The sequence below is a fragment of the Arvicola amphibius genome, chromosome 1, assembly GCF_903992535.2.
Source record: "Arvicola amphibius chromosome 1, mArvAmp1.2, whole genome shotgun sequence".
NCBI lineage: Eukaryota > Metazoa > Chordata > Mammalia > Rodentia > Cricetidae > Arvicola > Arvicola amphibius.
Genome location: NC_052047.1, coordinates 186,941,866 through 186,962,096, shown reverse-complemented (window position 1 = coordinate 186,962,096; position 20,231 = coordinate 186,941,866). Strand labels below are relative to the sequence as shown.

The 20,231-nt window shown below is 47.9% G+C and overlaps 1 protein-coding gene across 1 annotated transcript in view; it reads right to left on the bottom strand.

Annotated features, from left to right (window-relative positions):
- The window catches only part of Neurl1 (neuralized E3 ubiquitin protein ligase 1), an 81,491-nt gene extending 61,585 nt beyond the window's left edge, over positions 1-19,906 (bottom strand). The window contains exon 1 of the mRNA XM_038313600.1: positions 19,822-19,906. Within this exon, the coding sequence (XP_038169528.1) occupies positions 19,822-19,906 (85 nt within the window). The remainder of the gene's footprint in view (positions 1-19,821) is intronic.
- Between the last annotated feature and the right edge of the window lie 325 nt (positions 19,907-20,231).

Here is a 20,231-nt window from a genome sequence, read left to right as displayed (position 1 = left end):
CAAAGCCTGCCCTTCACCTTGGGTGTCACGAGTCTCCCAGCCCCAGGGAAGTGACTCCATACTGCAGGAGACAGTCTCAATATGGGAAAGAAAGAAAGAACCACAGAGCTAGCTTCCCCCACTTACTGCTCTCAGCGTTGACTACGAGAAGGGATCTTTAAGTCACGTAGGTCCCTCTGCAGAAAGGATTGAGAGCTGGGAGGCAATGAGGACCCCCCAACTCAAAACCCGCCGGACAAGTGGGGACAGGGAGCTAGGAGGGTCCCGGGAGGAAACAGGAAATAAAGCCCAAAACCACATCCAGGCATGTCACATGATGACTCAAAATTGTCACTACAAGGTTCATACCCAAGAACTGTGCAGCTGAGTGACCAAAAAAAAAGCCAAAACAAAAATCTCATAAAGCTTATATAATTTACAGTTCTGTGTTGGGCCACTCTCTCCATGACCCTCAGTGCAGTCCATGGGCCACAGATCAGTCCCGCCTGTGGGAAGCTTGAGAAAGACCCAGAAAGGAGAAAGAGGCTTCGCAAAGCTGACAGCCCAGGACACATGGAACAGAACGTTTTCTTTGCAGCAGCTTCAGCTCTCTGAGAGAGGAACCCACACTGGAGGCTGTGGGACAGAAGATGAGGATGAGGCCCTCTGTAGACACAGCTTTTCTCTCCCAGGTGCCTGGCCAGCCAAAGCAAAAAGCCAATCCCTCTGCATCCCAGCCACTAGGACAGCCAGGCCCCTTCAACCATGGCCTAAAACATCTCGTCCACCATCTGGGCAGAGTAACTGACCACTCGGAAACAAAGCTATGGGCCTAACTAGCTTGGCGTGGCTCTGGATGGCCGGCCCCCCTGAGCAATACCGTACCAAGCCCTCAAGACCCGGGCTTAACATATCCTGCTTACTGAGCACTCCCTCTCCCCAGGGGCCACTCAGCACAAGTTAAGATCCAATTGGCATTAATTGGACCAAGCTGGCAGTGCCTGGGGCAGTTTAAGTACTATCACTGCAGATTTGACTCACAGAGTAATGGCCATCAGTGTCTATAGAGCATACCATTAGTGTCATTTTGGAAGGCTCAGGTGGGTGTAGATGGCGCTCGGTGAGACAGCCTCACTGGCTAGCCGATGCTAACACCCAGAGATATAGTGCCGAAAGTGACTTAGCTATGGTCTCGGGTCCGAGCAAAGAGCGGAGAAGCCAGGAGGATCATTTCTGGAGACCCTACTGGCCCCTTTATCTGCTCATGGCCCCTGAAAGTCTCTTCACCACAAGGCCTGCTAACCAAACTCTAAGCCCTAAAAGGAAGCCTCACCCTAATGCTAAAATCCTGAGCTCAAATGGATGTCTGGCCATAGAACTCTAAGGTCAAGTGCGGTCAAGATCCTGAACACTGATGAGGGCAGCTGCCCTCTAGGAGTGGGTCCTCAACCATAGTCCCCCAGCACAGACAACCCCAGCATCAACCTGCAATCTTGCCTGGAAACAACAAATGGTAGCTTCACCCCAGAACAGAACCTCAGGAGCTGAGTTTTACCACCAGGCCACCTCTCCTTTAGGACAAGCCTCTGAGCTTTTAGAAAACCCAACTCCTCAAGACCCAACCCAGCCAAGTATTCTTGTTTCATTTCTTTTAGTTTTGTTCTATTTTTATTTAGCTTGGGGATTTGGGTTTTTGTTTCATTTTGCTTTTGAGAGAGGGGAGAGGGAGAGAGGGACAGGGAGAGGGGGGGAGGAAGTGTGTGTATTGCTATACAGCCCCTGGCTAGCCTCATACACATGATCCTCCTGCATGCAAGTATGTGACACCATACCTGACTATATTTTGTTTCTTTTTTTTCATTTTCTTTCTTTCTTCCTTTTTCCTTCCTTCCTTCCTTCCTTCCTTCCTTCTTTCCTTCCTTCCTTCCTTCCTTCCTTCTTTTCTTCTCTTTTTGAGAAGGGACTCGGTGTACCCCTGGCTCTCCTGGAATTTGCTCTGTAGACCAGGCTAGCCTCGAACCCAAGAAACCTGTCTGCCTCTGCCTCTGCCTCTCAAGTACAGGGATTAAATGTGTGCACCCTCACGCCTGGCTTTGTTTAACACACCTCAGCTCTGGTGAAGACGCCCAATCTCCCCCTGACAGGTCTCTTCTCACTTTTCAGTTAAGGAGACAGGATCCTCTTCTGAAGGCTGAGCCTTAGTGTCTAGGTGGGCTGCCCTCTGCTGAGAAACATTCGTGTGAATGACACTGGTGGCTTGTGTTGTCCTGACTGTCTCCTCAAATCCACATTAGAGCCAGGTACCTGGCTGGTCCCTCAGCCTCTGCACCTCATGAGGTTTTGTGTGTAGAATCTCTCACCATTTTGAGATGAAACGTCCTTCATGGTCCACGTGGTAAAGGCCAGGTCGTCAGCTGGTGGCACTACTGAGGTGACCAGACCATGAGACCTCAAGGCTTGTCAGTGAATCAAGCCATCGACACTGAATGGGCTACGGAGGTGGCCCCTTGAGGAAGGGGGCCGCAGAACCTTCTGACATTCTCTGCTTCGCACCCACTGAAGGTGAACTGCTCTGTTCTGTACCTCATGCTCCTGCCATGATGTCCTGCTTCACCTTAGCCAAGTCACTCTGGACCGGAAGCTCAGAAATGAAGCTGAAATAAATCTTTCCCCCATTAAGAAACTTTCGTAGGGCATTTTGCATAGCTAAGGACTCCTTAGGGCTTCACTCAGTTCTGACTGGAGCAAAGCGTCCCTCCCTCTGTCACAGGAGTGCTGCAGGCTACGCCCCTTTAGACTGGATCTCCTAGGGGACATGAGTTGCCTCTCAACAGATGCCAGGCAGGCCCCGGCAAGGCTCTCCCCTTTTTTGTCCTTACTCTGACCTCTGGAGTAGTCAGATGGCATCTAGGGAGAAAAGGGCTTTAAAAAAAATGCCATCCAGGTAAATCAATAACCATCCTTCCTCACTTCCTCCAGCCCAGGAAGAAGCGACTCTCGTTCCTCCTAGCTTGCTCTCCACACATAGCCAGGGAGTTACTTGCCAGGACAGACAGACAACGGGACAGCTGAGACAGGAAGTGGATGTTGAATGATTTTCTATGCAAAGTTCCCTGGCCAGGAGCTCTGGAGGCCTCTAGTTTGACTCAGTCCCTCTGCGGTCAACAGCATCTCCCATCGGCCTCAAGCTTGGTCCTCTGCTCAGTGCAGGGTACCAGAGCCTTCCTGGGCCTTCCCTGCAGCCCTCACACCTAGCTCAGTGCTCCCAGATGAATGTAACAAGGACATGTGGGATAGCCTGTGCTATTTAACAGGGAGGTACTCATGTGGAGAGTGCCATGTCCAGCATGGTGACTGCTCCCTCTGGAACCCTGCTTTTACTAGGTCGCTTACCTAGGGAAGCCTCCCTGGGTTCAAAACTCAGCCAAATGCCCACAATCACTCCCTATCATTTGCTCTAAGTCTCCATGCAGACACAACTGTCTTGGTTGAGTAAAGAAGCAGTTATGTCAGGCAGAGTGACCCAGACCTGTCATGCCAGCTGCAGAGACTGAGGCAGGAGGATTTGAGGTTAGCCTGGGAAAGGAGATGGCAGGGCATTATTTGTCCTCCTAATGGTGGCTGTTGTGGTGACTTTCTTCCAAAGAGCACAGCATGGAGGGGAGTTGGCTTTACCTTTTCAACAGGGAAACTGACAAACGCTGCCTGAGCCAGGTCCTCAAGGCCAGCGGCAACAGTGATGAACCAGCTAATGGCCTGAAAGCATGTGTAGTGGGGCACGTCGGTAGGAACTAGCACAAGGGTAGCATAGAAAACAAAATCTGGTTACCTCAAAGGCATGTTCTGAACCATCTTTTCATAAGATACTGGGTTAGGCCACAAGGCCAGACTGTGGACAAGTTACAATAGGAGCCCCAATGACCAAACCAAGCTAAAAATTTGTGAGGTTCAAGATGGCGATAGACGATGGGAAATTATTCCCAAAGAAAAACCATACCCCACGTAATACCCTTTGATAAATGTGATGGTTAGTTTTGATTGACAACTTGATTGGATCTGAAATCAACTAAGATACACACTTCTGGGTGGGATTGTGAGGACATCTTAAGGAAGGGTTAAATGACAGGAGAAGGCCCTCCCCCAAAGTAGGCAGCACCTTCTGGTGTCAGCCCAAATAAAAGGAGGTCCCAGCACGAGGCAGTGCCTGCCTCCCCAACTCCCACATGCCTGTCTGTGCCCACCCATCCACCCACCCGCCTTCCTTCACTTCTTTTTTGTTTGTTTGGTTGGTTTTTTTGAGACAGGGTTTCTCCGTATTACAGCCCTAGCTGTCCTGGAACTAGCTCTTGTAAACCAGGTTGGCCTCAAACTCACAGAGCTCAGCCTGCCTCTGCCTCCCGAGTGCTGGGGTTAAAGGCGTGCGCCACCACTACCTAGCCTTTCTTCACTTCTTACTAGTGAACTTGTCTACCCATTGCTGCAGCTGCGGCCTCCATCCTTTGTGAACATCAGAGTCCAGCTTCTTTGACCTTCCAAAAGGGACCAAGACCAGAAGCTCTCCAGGAATAGTCCAGCACAAGTTTGGGCCTGCTGAGGTATCCAGATTCACAGACTGAGAAGCTACCAGGCTCTCATCCTTGTCAACATGCAGGTGAGCACTGCTGGACTCCCCAGCCCAACCTGCGAGTCAAGTCAATAAGCATCCTTCATAATATATAATCATTCTGTCAGTTCTTTTCCTCTAGGGAATTCTGATACAGAGTCCATTCATAACGGAGCTCAACACACATACCCCGCCTCCGTCTCCATCTCTCTCTGTGCCTGTGTGTCTTTCTGTCTCTCTCTCTCTCATAACAAAATTTGATTTTAAGTTACTAATTGTGGGGAGGTGGAGAGACAGCTTAGAGGTTAAGAGAACTTGTTGCTCTTGCAAAGGACTGGAATTTGGTTCCCAGGATCTACATCAGCCTGCTCACAACCGCCACACCACACACACAAACACAATAATAAAATCAAAATAAAGTTTTCACGACTAACTTTGGCGATCATGAAAATGAGTGACGCATTAATTATAAACAGACCCTCAAGCATGGCTGCTGGGTTGTGACGATGGTTGCCCTGGTTGCTATGTATGAACATGAGGTCACTTTGCTGAAACTGCCACCTCATCACTGGAGCCAGCATGCATAGCTGCTGAATGAGGAGAATGGAACAAAAGGCGACATCTCTGAGTTTATAGTTTGTCAGTCCCTCTGCTGTCTTAAGCCTGGGCCAGACTCTACTCAGTTCTGCTTATGGACACAGTGGCCATTTTAAAATGTGCTGCCCAAGATAACAAGTCAGCATTTATTTGGTTTATTTCCCACTGGGATTGGTGGGTGTCTCTTCTCCTGAACCCTTGGGCTTTCTTAGCAACTCCAATACCCATAGTCTTTCTGTCTCATTAAGACACAAGCCAAACTATGAGGACAGATTATGCCGAGGAACTCGGAAGCTCCTGGGTTAAGTCAACCATCCACAGCAGCCTGAAAACCTCAAGGGAAAGTACTTTGCAGAAGAGGGAGAACACCTTTGTAAACCTTGCCGTGACCAGTAGAGAGTTCCTGAATGTTGGCACACCCCGGAACAATCAATAAAAGCCTGCTGCTGTCTTCTGTTCAGCAAGCAGCAACATGGTCCCTTCCCATGCCCACCTGGTGTCTACTTTGTTTTGCTGGCTTTTTTGTGGGGCTAAAGATCAAACCTAGGTCTCCACAAATGCTTGGCAAGCACCCTACCACTGAGACACACCCTCAGACTTTTTTTTTAGACAGGGCTTGCCCTGTGGTCCAAGCTGGCCCAGAACCAGTTCTGTAAGCCAGGCTAACCTCACATTTGCATGGATCCCTCCTGAACATGGCTGTGTCCCTCTGCCTTGGGCTCAAAGTCCAGAAAAGAAACCTCGCTCATGTTGTTTTTGTTTCTGCAGTTTCGATGCCATAAAACCCCGCCATCCAGAGTCAGGCATAACATGGTTAAAAGGACACTTGACATTGTAGAGCCTTTCTCTCCAAGACTACAGCCACTTTCTAATCATGAGGGGGACACTGGACAAATTTCAGTAAGTCTCCAAATGTCCAACCAGTATATATACAATGTGTTAACAACAGATATAATGTGTTATCCTAAATGAGGATCCTGATACCAAGAAAAGACACTAGGGTATACTGAGGAAACTCTAAATTACTCCAGGCATTAATAACACGGGGTCAGAACTGTCATTGTCACAAATATCCCACGTTAATGGAAGATGCTAATAACAGAGTAACTGGGGCTAGGGGTGTAGCTGAATGGTATAGCATTCGCCTGGCACGCACAAAGACCTTGATTCAACTACCAGCACCATGAGGAAAAGAATTAGGAAAACTGGGTGTATGGCCTTCATAATATCTGGGGAAGAGGAAGCGCCTCCACAGGACTGGCCTGTGGGCATGTTTGCGGGGCATTCTCTTGATTCTTCATTGATGTTGGATGGTCCAGTCCACTGAAAGGCAGAATGGCCTGATCTGTATGTAAGAAAGGAAGCTGAACGCCAGTCTGGAGAGAAGGCCAGCAGCATCGTTCCTCTGTGGTTTCTGCTTCCAGTCCCTGCCTTGACTGCCCCTGAGTGAACTGTGAGATGAAATAAAGCTGCTTGGGGCCACGATGTTTAGTACAGCCACAGAAAATCAAACTAGATCAAAATTATTCCCTATACCTTTTTCTAGTAATTTTATAAATCTAAAACTATCCTGAAATTAAAAAAAAAGTTTTTAAAAGTTATGTCAAAAAAGATGTTTACTATTAAGCTACAACTTGCAAGGCAGTGGCTGGGGTGGGAGAGTCAAACAGGCATATTTGGGAGTCTGCCCTTTCTGTCCGTGTCCTCTTGGACTTGGGTACATCTTGGCACTCCTCTGACTGCTGGTAGAAAGAGCCTCCATGGGTTTATACTTCACTTTAAGTAGGTGTTCATAGCTGTTCTGGACCTCCCCAGGCTGAGCTTGGAGATGCTGTAAATCTGTTGGGCCTCCCAGAGGTTGAGGCTAGAGAGACAGGAAGCAGCCACACACTGGTGGCTGGTGCATCCCTCGGCATCAGCAGCTGCCTGTGCCAGGGCTGCTTTCCATCTACACGCCCGCCCATCATGATGATTTAAACCAGGTACATGGCCACAGTGGCCAATCCACCTTAGGGTGGTGGGGCTTTCAGCCTATGGGCCAAGCACAGGGGCTCTGTAGATCAAAAGTCAAAATTTAAAAAATTTTTGTTTCTAGAAATGTCTTCCATTTTGTTTTATTTTTGTTTTGTTGGTTAACAAAACTCTTTTTTTTTTTTTAACAGAGTGTGTTTTATATCCTAGAATATCCTCAAGCTCAAAACCTTCACGTCTTAGTCTCCCAAGCAATAGGATTACAAGCAGACATCACTGGTCTAGACCAGTTTTTTTTTTTAATTATTGCTTTGTTCTTTCTGTGTTTGTTTGTTGACACAGGGTCTCATGTAGCCCAGGCTGGCCTAGAGATCACTATGTAGCCAAGAATAACCTTGAGTCCTCCTATCTCTGTCATCCGAGTGCTTGTATTACGAGCAAACACCAGCACATTAGACCAAGGCTCTGAACACTTTCAACTGAGTTGCACTCCTTTGAAAGTGGTAGTTTAAGGTCAAACACATCTTAAGAGTCCTCCTCAGCTCTGTTTAGCATCAACCATATGACTCTACCCATCTGTAAAAAGTTAAAAGTGCTCCTACAGAGCATGTCAGCCATCATTCCAAGCGTTAAAATAGTGGACAGGTCAGATGGCTTCGCAGGTCAAGGCCCTGGCTACTAAATTTAACAATCCACATTCAACCCCCAGGATTGGTATGGCAGAGGGAGAGGACTCTACCCTAAGTTGTGGCCTGAACCCCACATGTGCCTGTGTTCCTGTCTGCATACACACTACATGTAATACCATTTTTTGTTTGGTTTGTTTCGGTTTGGTTTTTTGAGACAGGGTTTCTCTGCGTAACAGCCCCAGCTGTCCTGGAGCTAGCTCTTGTAGACCAGGCTGGCCTTGAACTCACAGAGATCCGCCTACCTCTGCCTTCCGAGTGCGTGCATCACCACCGCCTGGCTGTAATACCATTTTTAAAGTTTAGACAGTTCAGCTGGATGACGGTTTAAGAGGCCATGCCACATAGGCTCTTAGAATATTAGCAATTATCATATTCCGACTCATTTTTATCTGTTCGTTTATCATTTTGGTTTCTGTTTGCTTCCCACTAACTCCACGGTGGACAGCCCCCATCTATTTTTGTATTCTGTGTCCTAGAGAAACGCTGGCCATGGCTAGGGCTTAGTATGTGATTGTTAAATGGACTCACATCCCAATCAGAGCATCCCAGGAAACCATGCCTGACCTAAACCCTGTGCCAAAGCCCAGAGAACAAAGACCACCTACCTGCCTAAAAGATGCCTATGGAAACCCTTGTTCTTTTTTTTTTTTATGTATACTGTCTGTGTGTATATCTACAGGCCGTAAGAGGGCACCAGACCTCATTACAGATGGTTGTGAGCCACCATGTGGTTGCCGGAAATCCGGAAATTGAACTCAGGACCTTTGGAAGAGCAGGCTGTGCTTTTAACCACTGAGCCATCTCTCCAGCCCCCGGAAGCCTTTGTTCTTAATGTACCCTGCCTCACCCCACAAGTATCAGTACCTGCTCATTTCTGAACCAGCAGGATTTGGGTAACCACTCCCGGTAAGCCAGGCCCACAGGACATGGCCTCTGGACTCTGACTGGTTGAGAAATGGCCAGGAGACAGCCCAGCTTATCCCCAAAGCCCCATCCTTCTCACAGGTCTGCCCATCTCTATGGTCTGGCCCAGCTCTGTCTGCGCCACCAGGCCTGACAGTTGGCTAGTTCATGTCCCTCTGTCCCTGAAGTAGGTTTCCCAGATGTTACCAAGGAGACTTGCATCCTGCCCAGGGTTGCCAAAGCAACCAGCTCCGTGAGAAGCAGCCCCTCAGCCTCTAGCCTGTGGGTGTGCGGGTCTAGGAATGAGATAATCGCAGATTAACAGGAAGCAGCTCCAGCCAGCTGCACACCAGGGCAAAGGCAATCCTGGCATCCGCTATGCAGTGCCCAATTCCTGGTCCCCTCCCCTCTTCCTCCATCTGTTCCTGCCTTAGCCTGTCTAGTCTCGATCGTGGACTCCGTAAAGCCAGCGGCTGGTCTTGAAGTGTGAACTGTGAGAGTTGCAATCCCCACTGTGGGTCTGTGGCCTTATAAGATGCGTGTACACACTGAGGAAGGGTCGGCTGAGGACCCAACAAGAAGGAGGCGTGTACAAGGCAAGAAATGGGCTGGTGTAGGCTGCCGCCAGCCTTCAGCCGTGTGAGAGACACATTGCGCTGTTTAAACCCTTCAGCCAGTGGTGTTCTGTTATGTACTGGTATTGGTTGCCTGGGCAGGCCAAGATATCATTCCAGGAACAGTGAAAAGCCCCAGTAAGGAGAAAGGTCTCTAATGCTAGTGTTCTCCCTTGTGGCCTTCCATGTCCTGGGGCAGAAACTCAGAGAAGCAAATACCAGCCTTACACTGACTGGGAAATTGAGTGAATTCATTTTTATTGACGGCACTATGAGAAACAGGGTTTCGTTTTTTAAACATTTTTTGTTTTGTTTTTATTTATGCGTGTCTGAGTGTGTGTGTGTGTGTGTGTGTGTGTGTGTGTGTATACTGCCTGTTAAGGCAAGGCAACCATCAGAAAGAACTCTTGCAGCTGGAGTTATAGGTGGTTTGAGCTGCCCATATGGCTGCTGGGAACCAGAGTCACCCGGGAAGTTGTGACAGCTGGAGGCTGGGGATTCTGAACTAGCAGGGTCATCTGAAACATCCTTTATCTACGAAGGGAGCATCAGGAGCTCCGTTATACTTTCTTTCTTCCCTCCCTCTGGGGCTCTGCCTTGTCTCTTTCCTACGACTGAAGAGAAAACCAACCCAAGACAGGCTGGTAGATACCGCAGTGTGGTGGCTCAAATAGGAAAGGCTCCCATGGGCCATGTATTTGAGTGCTTGGTCACCATGGTGTGGCACTGTTTGAGACGGATTAGAAGGTGTGACCTTGTTGGAGGTTTGTCCCTAGGGGTGAGCTTTGAGGTTTCAAAAGCCCATGCCTGGCCCAGTCTCAGTCCCCGCACCCCGACCCCCACCAACTGCTGATCAGCTACTGTTCCAATACCAGCCTGCATGCCACCATGCTCCCCACCATGATGATCATGGACTAAACCTCTGAAACTGTGAGCAATCCCCCAATTAAATCTTCTCTTTTATAAGAGTTTCCTTGGTGATGGGGTCTCTTCACAGCAATAGAACAGCCACTAAGACAAGGGGCAAACTCTAAAGTCTACGGACCCCGGGTTTGAATTCCAGCTTTAGCCATTTCTTTCCCAACCACCCTCAACCCCAAGACAGGTTTTCACTATGTAGCACTGGGTGGCCTCAAACTCAGAGATCCGCCTGCTTCTGCCTCCTGAGTGCTGGGATTAAAGTGTGCATCACCGTGACTATCATCCTTTTTATTATTGCATGTATTTATGCATGGGAGGGTGTGTCAGCATGTGTGATGGTCAAAAATCAGTACACAGGGGTCAGGTTCTGGAGACCGAATTCAAGTTATCAGGCTCAACAACAAACACCCCATCTGCCCTTCCCATCCGTTTCTAACAGATCTAGGATAGGTTAGTCAACTTCTCTCGGCCTCATTTCCCCATCTGTAAAATGCCATGGTATATTGTCAGCAGCGTATAGATGGAAAAATCAACATAGAACATATTTGGCACACAGTAACCACCCAACTCATGGCTGCTACTGTAAATATTACTATGGCAATTAGCAAACAGGGTTCAAAGGTAACGATGATCTGAAAACCGACAGGAGAGGTAGGTGGCTGTTCATCCCAGCCTCTCTGACATCTAGGGTGAGGCTCACATAGTCTGCCAACATCATGGCAACTAAGGAAGGAGCCCAGACAGCCATGGAAATGTCTGAGTTCGCCAAAGAATGGAAGCTTTGATTATCTGATTGCGGCCATGGGCAGCCGCTGTGGATGGGGAAGAACCAACGATAACAGAAGCAGGACTGAAGACAGCAGCTAAACCAGGTGTGAGGGTGCACATCTGGACTCCCAGAATTCACGAGGCCAAGGCATGAAAACTGTCATGAGTTTGAGGGCAGTCTAGGTGTCATAGTGAATTTCAGGCCAATCTGGGCAATGGAGTAGACCTTCCCCCACCCCTTCCTCTCTCCTTTTTGTTTTTGTGTTTTTTTGTTTATATCGAGCAAATATATTTTTTCACCACTACCCTCCCTTCCTCCCCCTCCCCTTCTATCCTCTTCCATGATCCCCACACTCCCAATTTACTCAGGAGATCTTGTAGGACCTTCTCTTAAAACACACAAGGACTGGTGAGATGGCTCAGCAGGTAAAGACACCACCAAGCCTGACTACCTGAGTAGGACCCATATGATAGAATAAAACTAATACACAGACTCTCTCTCTCTCTCATTTTCCTTCCCCACTCACAAATAGATATGAAAACCAAGCAAGCAAAACACAGCAAAGCAGGAAAATCAGAAGTTTATGGCCAGCCTCAATTACATAAAAGGTGAAAGCCAGCCTCAGCTACATAACAGGGCGAAAGCCAGCCTCAGCTATATAACAGGGTGGAATCCAGCCTCAGCTACATAACGGGGTGGAAGTCAGCCTCAGCTACATAACAAGGGGGAAGACAGCCTCAGCTTCATGATAGCCTGTCTCAAATAAACAAACCAAAAAGCAACTATTGCAGTATCTGGCATGAGGACCCAGATCAGAGAAACAGCAACAGGGATGTCAGGCTTAAAGCTGGCTAGGACCTTGTCCAGGAAGACCCATCCTCCTTCAGAAGCAGGGAGGAAGTTGAAGACCCTCAAGGAAGTTCTCCGCCCTGACCCAGAATCAAGACTCCTTAGCAGGTTCTCCCTCACCCCCAGGAGATTCAGTCATAATGAGAAAGACAGGGAAACACTAGGTGTCTAGCTAGCATTAGAGCTTGGGGGAGGGGTGGTAAGCTCCCTGCCACCGTCATAAACAGTACTTAGTGAGGTGATCAATCCAGGAAGAATATTTTTAAAGCCGGCCAGTCCTGTTGACTCTGTCCTTTGCTTTAAAGAAGCTTCTCTGTTTCAGGAGGTCCCATTTATTAATTATTTCTCTCAGTGTCTGTGCTGCTGGGGTTATATTTAGGAAGTGGTCTGTGCCAATGCATTCAAGTGTACTTCCCACTTTCTCTTCTATAAGGTTCAGTGTGGCTGGCTTTATGTTGAGGTCTTTGATCCATTTGTACTTGAGTTTTGTGCATGGCAATAGATATGGTTCTATTTTCATTCTTCTACATGTTGATACCCAGTTATGCCAGCACCATTTGTTGAATATGCTTTTTCTCATTTTATATTTTTTGCTTCTTTGCCAAAATTCAGATATGTGTAGGGTCTTTGATTCATTCCATTGGTCCTCCTGTCTGCTTATATACCAATTCCAGGCTGTTTTCATTACTGTAGATCTGTAGTAGAGTTTGAAGTCAGGGATTGTAATACCTTCAGAATTCCTAGACAAAACAGCAGCCTACAGATTGGGAAAAGATCTTCACCAACCCCACATTGGACAGAGGACTGATCTCTAAAATATATAAAGAACTCAAGGAAGTGGTCATCAAAAGAACAAATAATTCAATAAAAAATGGGGTACATACCTAATCAGAGAACTCTCAACAGACAAATCTCAAATGACTGAAAGACACTTAAGGAAATGCTCAACATTCTTAGCCATCAGAGAAATACAAATCAAAACAACACTGAGATTTCATTTTACACATTTCATAATGACCAAGATCAAAAACACTGATGAAAGCTTATGCTGGAGAAGATGTGGAGTAAGAGGAATGTTCCTTTATTGCTGGTGGGAGTGCAAACTAGTACAGCCACTTTGGAAATCAGTTTGGTGATTTCTCAGACAATTAGGAAACAATCTACCTCAAGACCCAGCAATACCATTTTTAGGTATATATCCAAAGGATGCTCAGTCGTGCCACAAGGACATGTGCTCAACTATGTTCATAGCAGCATTGTTTGTCATCAGAACCTGGAAACAACCTAAATGTCCCTCGACAGAAGAACGGATAAAGAAAATGTGGCACATTTACACAATGAAGTACTACACAATGGGGAAAAATGACATCTTGAAATTTGCATGCAAATGGATAGATTTAGAAAACATGTTGAGTGAGGTAACCCAGACCCAGAAAGACAAATATAATATATACTCACTCATAAGTGGCTATTAAACACAAAGCAAAGAAAAACCACCCTACAATTCACAACCCCAGAGAACCTAGGCAACAAAGAGGACCCTAAGAGACATACATGGATCTAATAATCTACATGGGAAGTAGAAAAAGACAAGATCTCTTAAGTAAACTGGGAGCATGGGGACAATGGGAGAGGGTAGAAGGAGAGAGGGAGGAAGGGAGGAGAGCAGACAAAAATGTATAGCTCAATAAAAACATTTTTTTAAAAGTTAGCCATTCCTTACATCCCAAAGATCTGAAAATAAAAATTCAAACAAAAAAACTATGCTCAGAGGCTGGAGAGATGCTCAGTGGTTAAGAGCACTGTCTACTCTTGCAGAGGACCCAGGCTTAGTTCCCAGCACACACAGTGTAGCTCACAACTGTAACACCAGTTCCAGGAGCTCTGACACCTTCCTCTGGCCTCCTCAGGCACTTGGCATGCACAAGGTGCATAAACATACATTTAGCCAAATAATCGTATATATATATATCATATATGTATATTGTGTATATATTACATATAATATAAAATTAATATTTTTAAAAACCAATATGGAAATGTTCATAGTACCACTACTCATAATAATCAAATGCTGGAAACAACTCATGTCAAGTCAAAGAAGCCCAACAGAAAGGAGCAGGTATCATGATGCCATTTATATGAAATGTCCATGATAGGCAGGTTCATAGAGACAGGAAATGAACCAGCAGTTGCCAGGGAGTCAGGAGCAACAAGAATAGCTATTTAAGGGGTTTTCTTTTGAGGCAATGAAAATATTCTGGAACTGGATAGAAGCAGTCATTGTACAATACTGCAAATGAAGTAAATGCCACTAAATTGCATACATTAAAAAGGTAAATTTCACACCATGTAAATTTTACTGCAGTGAATTTTTTAGAAGCGAGGAGGCGGCCCACCCACTCTCCATCCATGGATGACCACTGGACTGAGTAACTTCTCCCCAGAGCCTCAGAGCTTTCTCAAGGGTTTGTTCCTCCACATTCAGTGGAGAATGAGGAAGAACTCAGCAAGAGCTAGAAGAGGAGGGAGAGCTCATTCCCTGTATTTCTCAGTACAAAGCACAAATCCCCTCCCCAGTCACCCTGCACCTCTCACTGAGGATACACACACACACACACACACACACACACACGTATTCTCTTTCTCCAGGCCTTGTCCCCCCACCGCCATACACCTTAGAATCCTACTATATCCCTTGGCACTCACTTCCTGCAGTGCCCCATGTCCAGCCCAATCTCTCCCTGATGTCCCTGCCATCTCTGACCTAGGCACAGACCTGGGCTTTCAACAATCCGACTGTGCAAGCATGCGTCTCCACGCCTCCCTCCACGTTGTCTCTCTAGAACTGTCAGCACACAACAGACTACAATACCAGAGTATTAATCCCAGCACACAATTCCTCAGGCACTGTCAGTTGGTCCTAAGCCCAGAACTACACCTGGCTTCCCCTGATGCCCGGAGATCCATGTTCTTTGGACCCAAAGGGGATTATCAGTAGTGTGTCTCTAGGAAAGACCAAACTCTACCCCTGAGAGAGAAAAGTCATACCGACTTCATATCAGCCTGACAGGCAGAACAATCTGACATCTATTATGACAGGTCCTAGCAGCTGCTTTAATTAAAGCGGTAAGGACCAATGGGCTGCAACAGAAAGGGAAGAAAGGAAGTCGGTTTTTCTACCTCCAGCAGATTTCTAGACGGGCACTGCTAAAATCACAGCTGGATGCTGGCTGAGTGCAGAACACTGGGTGGGCAGATGAAATCATGGTCCTGGGTCAACAACAACACAATTAGAATATGATTATGGGTGACCACTAATCTACCAGAAGGGATGCCCATGGCAGTGTTGAAAGGGTAAAAGGGAATGTATAGTGAGCATTAAGTAATTATAGAATTTAATTCTGGTGTGTGGGTGGGTGCGTGTGTGTGTTCACACGTGTGGGAGTGCCCACTAAGCCAAAAGATTGTATCGTATCCCCAGAGCTGAAGTTACAGGTGCTAGGAACCAAACTCTGGTCCTCTGAGAAAGCAGCAAGTGATCTTAACCACGAGGCCATCTTTTCACCCCGACGGGTGACCACTTTCTTAGAGAAGGAAAATGGGAACAGTGCCTAGAAGTCAGGCTAAGGAGGAAGACTGACAGACCCGAGGGTGAGCCTTCAGGGCATTCTCATTCTCATCCCTCTCCCTCCCTTCCTCTCCCTCTCCTTCCCTACCTTCCTCCCTCCTCTCTCCTTCCCTCCCTCTCTTCCTCCTCCCTTTTTTCTCCTCCCTTTCCTCCTTCTTTGACAATATCTCACCAGCCCAGGCTTCAAACCCACACTCATCTGGCCTCAGCCTCCCAGGTGCTAGGATACGAGGTGTGTATTACCAGATCCGTGAATGAGTACAGGAGAGCAGGGACCCCTCTCCTGTCTTCTCCTGCCTCCTGACAGAGACACAGAGTTCTCAAACATACCCCCACAAACCTAAATGTCAGGTAAAAGGGTGCATAGTTCCTGGGGACTCCTCTAGGCATCCATGGAGCCAGGAAAAGAACAGTGTCTCTTTTAGGGGGACAGGCTGTGAGCACTGAACCACAAGGTCCATTTGCCTGCCCCCAGTAAGCCCCTACCCTTCGAGGACAGAGCTCAGTTTTGCCCCTCAAACTGATCTGCTAAGCAATTTGGACAAATAAGTGCGCTTTTCTCTTTTGCTTCTCATTTGTAAGGGAAGAAATTTACCCAAATGATGCCCGCAGATTCCTTCCTCATTAACAGTCTCTTTTTGGTGCTTAGAAGCAGTCTACACATGCTGACACCAGGAGTCTATTTATTCTTCTATTTAGCAGCGCCGGGGCGTGAAGCCAGGCCTCCACTCATCTTTGACAAGCACTCTGCCACTGTTACGGCCCCAGCCCGTGGCAGCTCATTTGTAATGATAAAATAATACTTCTGTAGGTAAATAGATGAAACTAGGAAAAGTATATGGTAGCAACCCAGCTACAGTTTCCCTTCCCATGGGGGTCATAACTGAGTATCTCTAACTGTGTGTGCTCAGCTTAGAGTTGATGTGGAGGCCAGAAGCCTAGAGAGAGACCACTGGGAGGGGTTCCTTAAGAAAGCGTGGATAGTAGATCTAGCTAATACGAAAGTGAGAAGGGAAATGCCCAAGGTGAAGAGGCATAAGTAGGAAAGGGGGAGGGGCATGTGGAGAGGGGCAGTGGGGAAGATCAGCGAAAACAGTAGGGATATGATAAAGCCACTGGAAACCTACAATCTTATAACCAAACTTCTTTAGGCTGGAAGAGAGATACCCTTGCTTCCTACATGGCTAGGACAAATGCACAAAACTGGTGCCAAGTATGGGATAACTCCTTATAAGTTGTTCAGAGAAGCCCTAGAAACCCCCAAAACAATATAAGCTCTTGCAATTCCTCTTGAATGCCCACCAGAACTAGTCGGTAAGACCCTGTTGCTGAAGCTACCACACAGGAACTAAAGAGATCAAGCTGGAACTGAAATGGAATCCTCTTCCCTGATGGCAAGCTTTCATGGTGCTGAACGTACGACACAAGCTGCTGGGGGAGATGGGGTGTCAGTGGTCTTGGCACACTGTGAATCCTCCAAACTAACTGCCAGGCAAGATGTGCCCACTTGTGCAATAATGGCACAACCATTATAACCATAAAGTGTAACCAACCACTCTATGCTTGGATGTGAGGCCCACTCCATAGAAGGGAGTCCATACTCAGTATTATTGAACACCTTCTAAAACCCATTGTGGGGAGAGCCAGAGAACCTAGGGGTCCTGCCATTTAGCTAAAGTGACAGAGTGTCAAACTATCTTCTAAATATATATGTTTATACCCATAGACAATTACCACACTCAGTCTTAATCAGGGAAGCCTCTCTTTTGGGTGAAATGTGATGGACACAGAGATGCATGGCTCCACAAGGTGCTGAGAATATGTGACAGCCCCAAATGAGACATCTGTATCATTCCCTCCAAGGCTGAGGAAGCATTAAGGAAGGAGGGGCAGAAAGACGCTACGAGGCTCACTATGGGAAGGACTGTGGAAACATCTTCTGAGACGTTCATAGCCTCTGCAATCATGAACTCTCTCAACAACCACAAAGGACTGCACTGGGTCTGTGCAAAATTGGCCATCAGCAGCCAGCCAAGGACAGAGGAAGGACTCAGAGGACTCCATCCCTCACTGCTTAACTATTTCCTACAGACAAATCCATGGAAAACGGGAGCCAATGCCTTCAGTGGTGCATCCACAGACCCCAGCGCATAGCCCCAACCCACAGGTTACACAGATGGCCCTGGATTTAAAAAAAATGGGCCACACAACAAAATAAAAAATCATGAACCTAGGAAAGAAACAGGTAGGAAAGAGGGAGGGCTCATAAAGGTGGGCAAAAGGTGAAAGGGGCTGAGGGGAGAGAGTAAGCAGGGTGCATTATATACATGCATGAAACTAACTTAAAAAGAATAATACAAGCCGGGCGGTGGTGGCGCACGCCTTTAATCCCAGCACTCGGGAGGCAGAGGCAGGCGGATCCCTGTGAGTTCGAGACCAGCCTGGTCTACAAGAGCTAGTTCCAGGACAGGCTCCAAAGCTACAGAGAAACCCTGTCTCGAAAAACCAAAAAAAAAAAAAAAAAAAAAAAAAAAAAAAATAATACATGTTTATTGCACACATTTTAGAAAAGAAAATATAAATAAAATAATATAAAAATATAAATAAAAAGGAAGTAAAATCTATATGGTTCATTACCTAGAGCCTTTAAGAAATGTTCCTTTCTTTGCTTTGTGAGTGTTGGTTTTTCCTTTTTCTTTACATAACTGCCTTTTAACAAAACGGGGATCACCACAGGGATCACAATGGGGATGGGACCACAGTCTTTATAGTGTTATATACTGTTCTTACGCCGTGAGCACTTTCCAAGGGATCAGAGTCTTTGAAAATGCAATCTTACTAACTGCATATCCCGCCCCCCCCAAGAGGCAATGCCATGACTCCTAAGCATTTCCTTGCTTTCCTAGTCTAAATGATACTTCCATGAGCATCCTAACCTAATGCTGTAGTACCACAGCATCTCCGTTTCCTCACATCAGGTCTTCTATGAGGATTTACAAGGTCAGTACACACGACTCCAAAAGGACCTGTGCCTGGGTCACCTTATTAATTCCCATAAATCCACCAGGACCCACTGACCTTCCTGAGCAGAGTGGGGTGAAGTTCTGAAAGACAGAATTAGAATGCAGGACGGCGCTTAGCCCATCATCCCTTCTCCATCTTGAAGTTAACTGCCTAGCGAGACAGAGTTCCGCGCCCTTAGGGCCGGAAGCCTGATTCTGTTTCTGACTCTTACTGGCTCTGTAATCTGAAACAAGCCTCAGGTCCCCTCTTCTATGAAATGGATATGATTACTCCTGCTGACTAACCAGAGAAGCCTCCGCACTTCCTGAAAAGATGTGAACAGCCTTTGTAAATACCAAGGCTCTGGGCTGAAGGCCACTACTACTACCCTAGTCACATCCCAGGAGACTGAGAAGGGGGTTGTTTTGCTTCATGTTGTGTGTTTTAATTGCTGTTGTTGCTTGGAAAGCCCTGGGGCTTTTAGCTATCATTGTGCTCCTAGAACTATGTGCAACTGGCTCTAATAATGACGAGAAAGCTGTTTTCCAGGGAGAATTAGCTGGGTTCAAGTGCCTGGCAGAACCTAGCAGCATCTTCCAAAGGTCAGAGATGTGTTGGAAGCTGTAAGGCCTGGGGTTGAGCCTAGGGCCTCCCCAGAGGATGCTGGATGGATGGAAGGACATAGCAAACCTTCCTGGTGAAGGTACATCCATTTTCAAAGCTCCTTACCCCTTTCTAGGGTTCAGACCAGATATTTGTCTTTGGGTGAACTGAAAAACCAAACTGATTTCAGTCGGTGCAATAGATCACCCATGGCAGAAGACCCTGGGAGCGTGCCCTTTTAGTCCTGGATCTCTAAGACCCGCTGCTTGGAAAAGCAACTAGTGCTTCCAGCCGGATCTCCCCAACCCAAGGTAGATACAAAGACCACGATGACTCTCTTGGGAAGCTCAGCTGGAAAACCTGGGTTTCCCTCCACACTGACCCATCCACCCCGCAAATTCCTATCTTACCTCTTCATACCTAGCATCACAGGAGAGGATTCCAGTGAGGCTACCAGGGCAGATAGGGACAGAGCTGCGCAGACCCCCACCGACCGCCATCCTCCCTCATTTCCACCATCAGCACTCATCAGCTGCTGCCCCAGCCCACCTCCACTGCCCGAAGCGCCTCTCCCGCTGTCCAAATGCAAACAACAGGTGGCACCTGCCGGTCCTCCCCAACCGCACCTCTGCCCACCCCTCCACCTGCGCTGCAGCCCTCCAGCTGCGCCCCGGCCGGGCGAAGCCTACCTTTGAGGTTCTGGGGGTGGCCCCGCGACGCGCGACTCTGTTTTCCTCGATGCAGAGAGGCGACACTGGAGAAGTTGTTACCCATGGCATCGGGCCCCCAGGGGTGCTTCAACGGGGCCCAGGCGAGGCTGGGCAGGAGCAAAGGAAAGGTGTGCAAGTGTGTGCGCGCGCGGGTGCGCGCCGCCGGGGGAGGGCCCTGGCGGGGCTGCGGCCGGGGGCGGGCGGTTCGCTGTCTCCGGCTCTCCCTGAGCTTGGCGATCTTCGCTCGGCGGGTCCTGCCCGCCACGGGGATCTTTGCGCCACCCGGCTACCGGGCTCCCATGCCCCGCGCCCGGGGCGGCCCGGCCCCTGGGCCCCAGCCCGCGGCTCGCGCCGCTGCGCTCTGCCTGGTTCTGAAGCTCGGGTTCCGG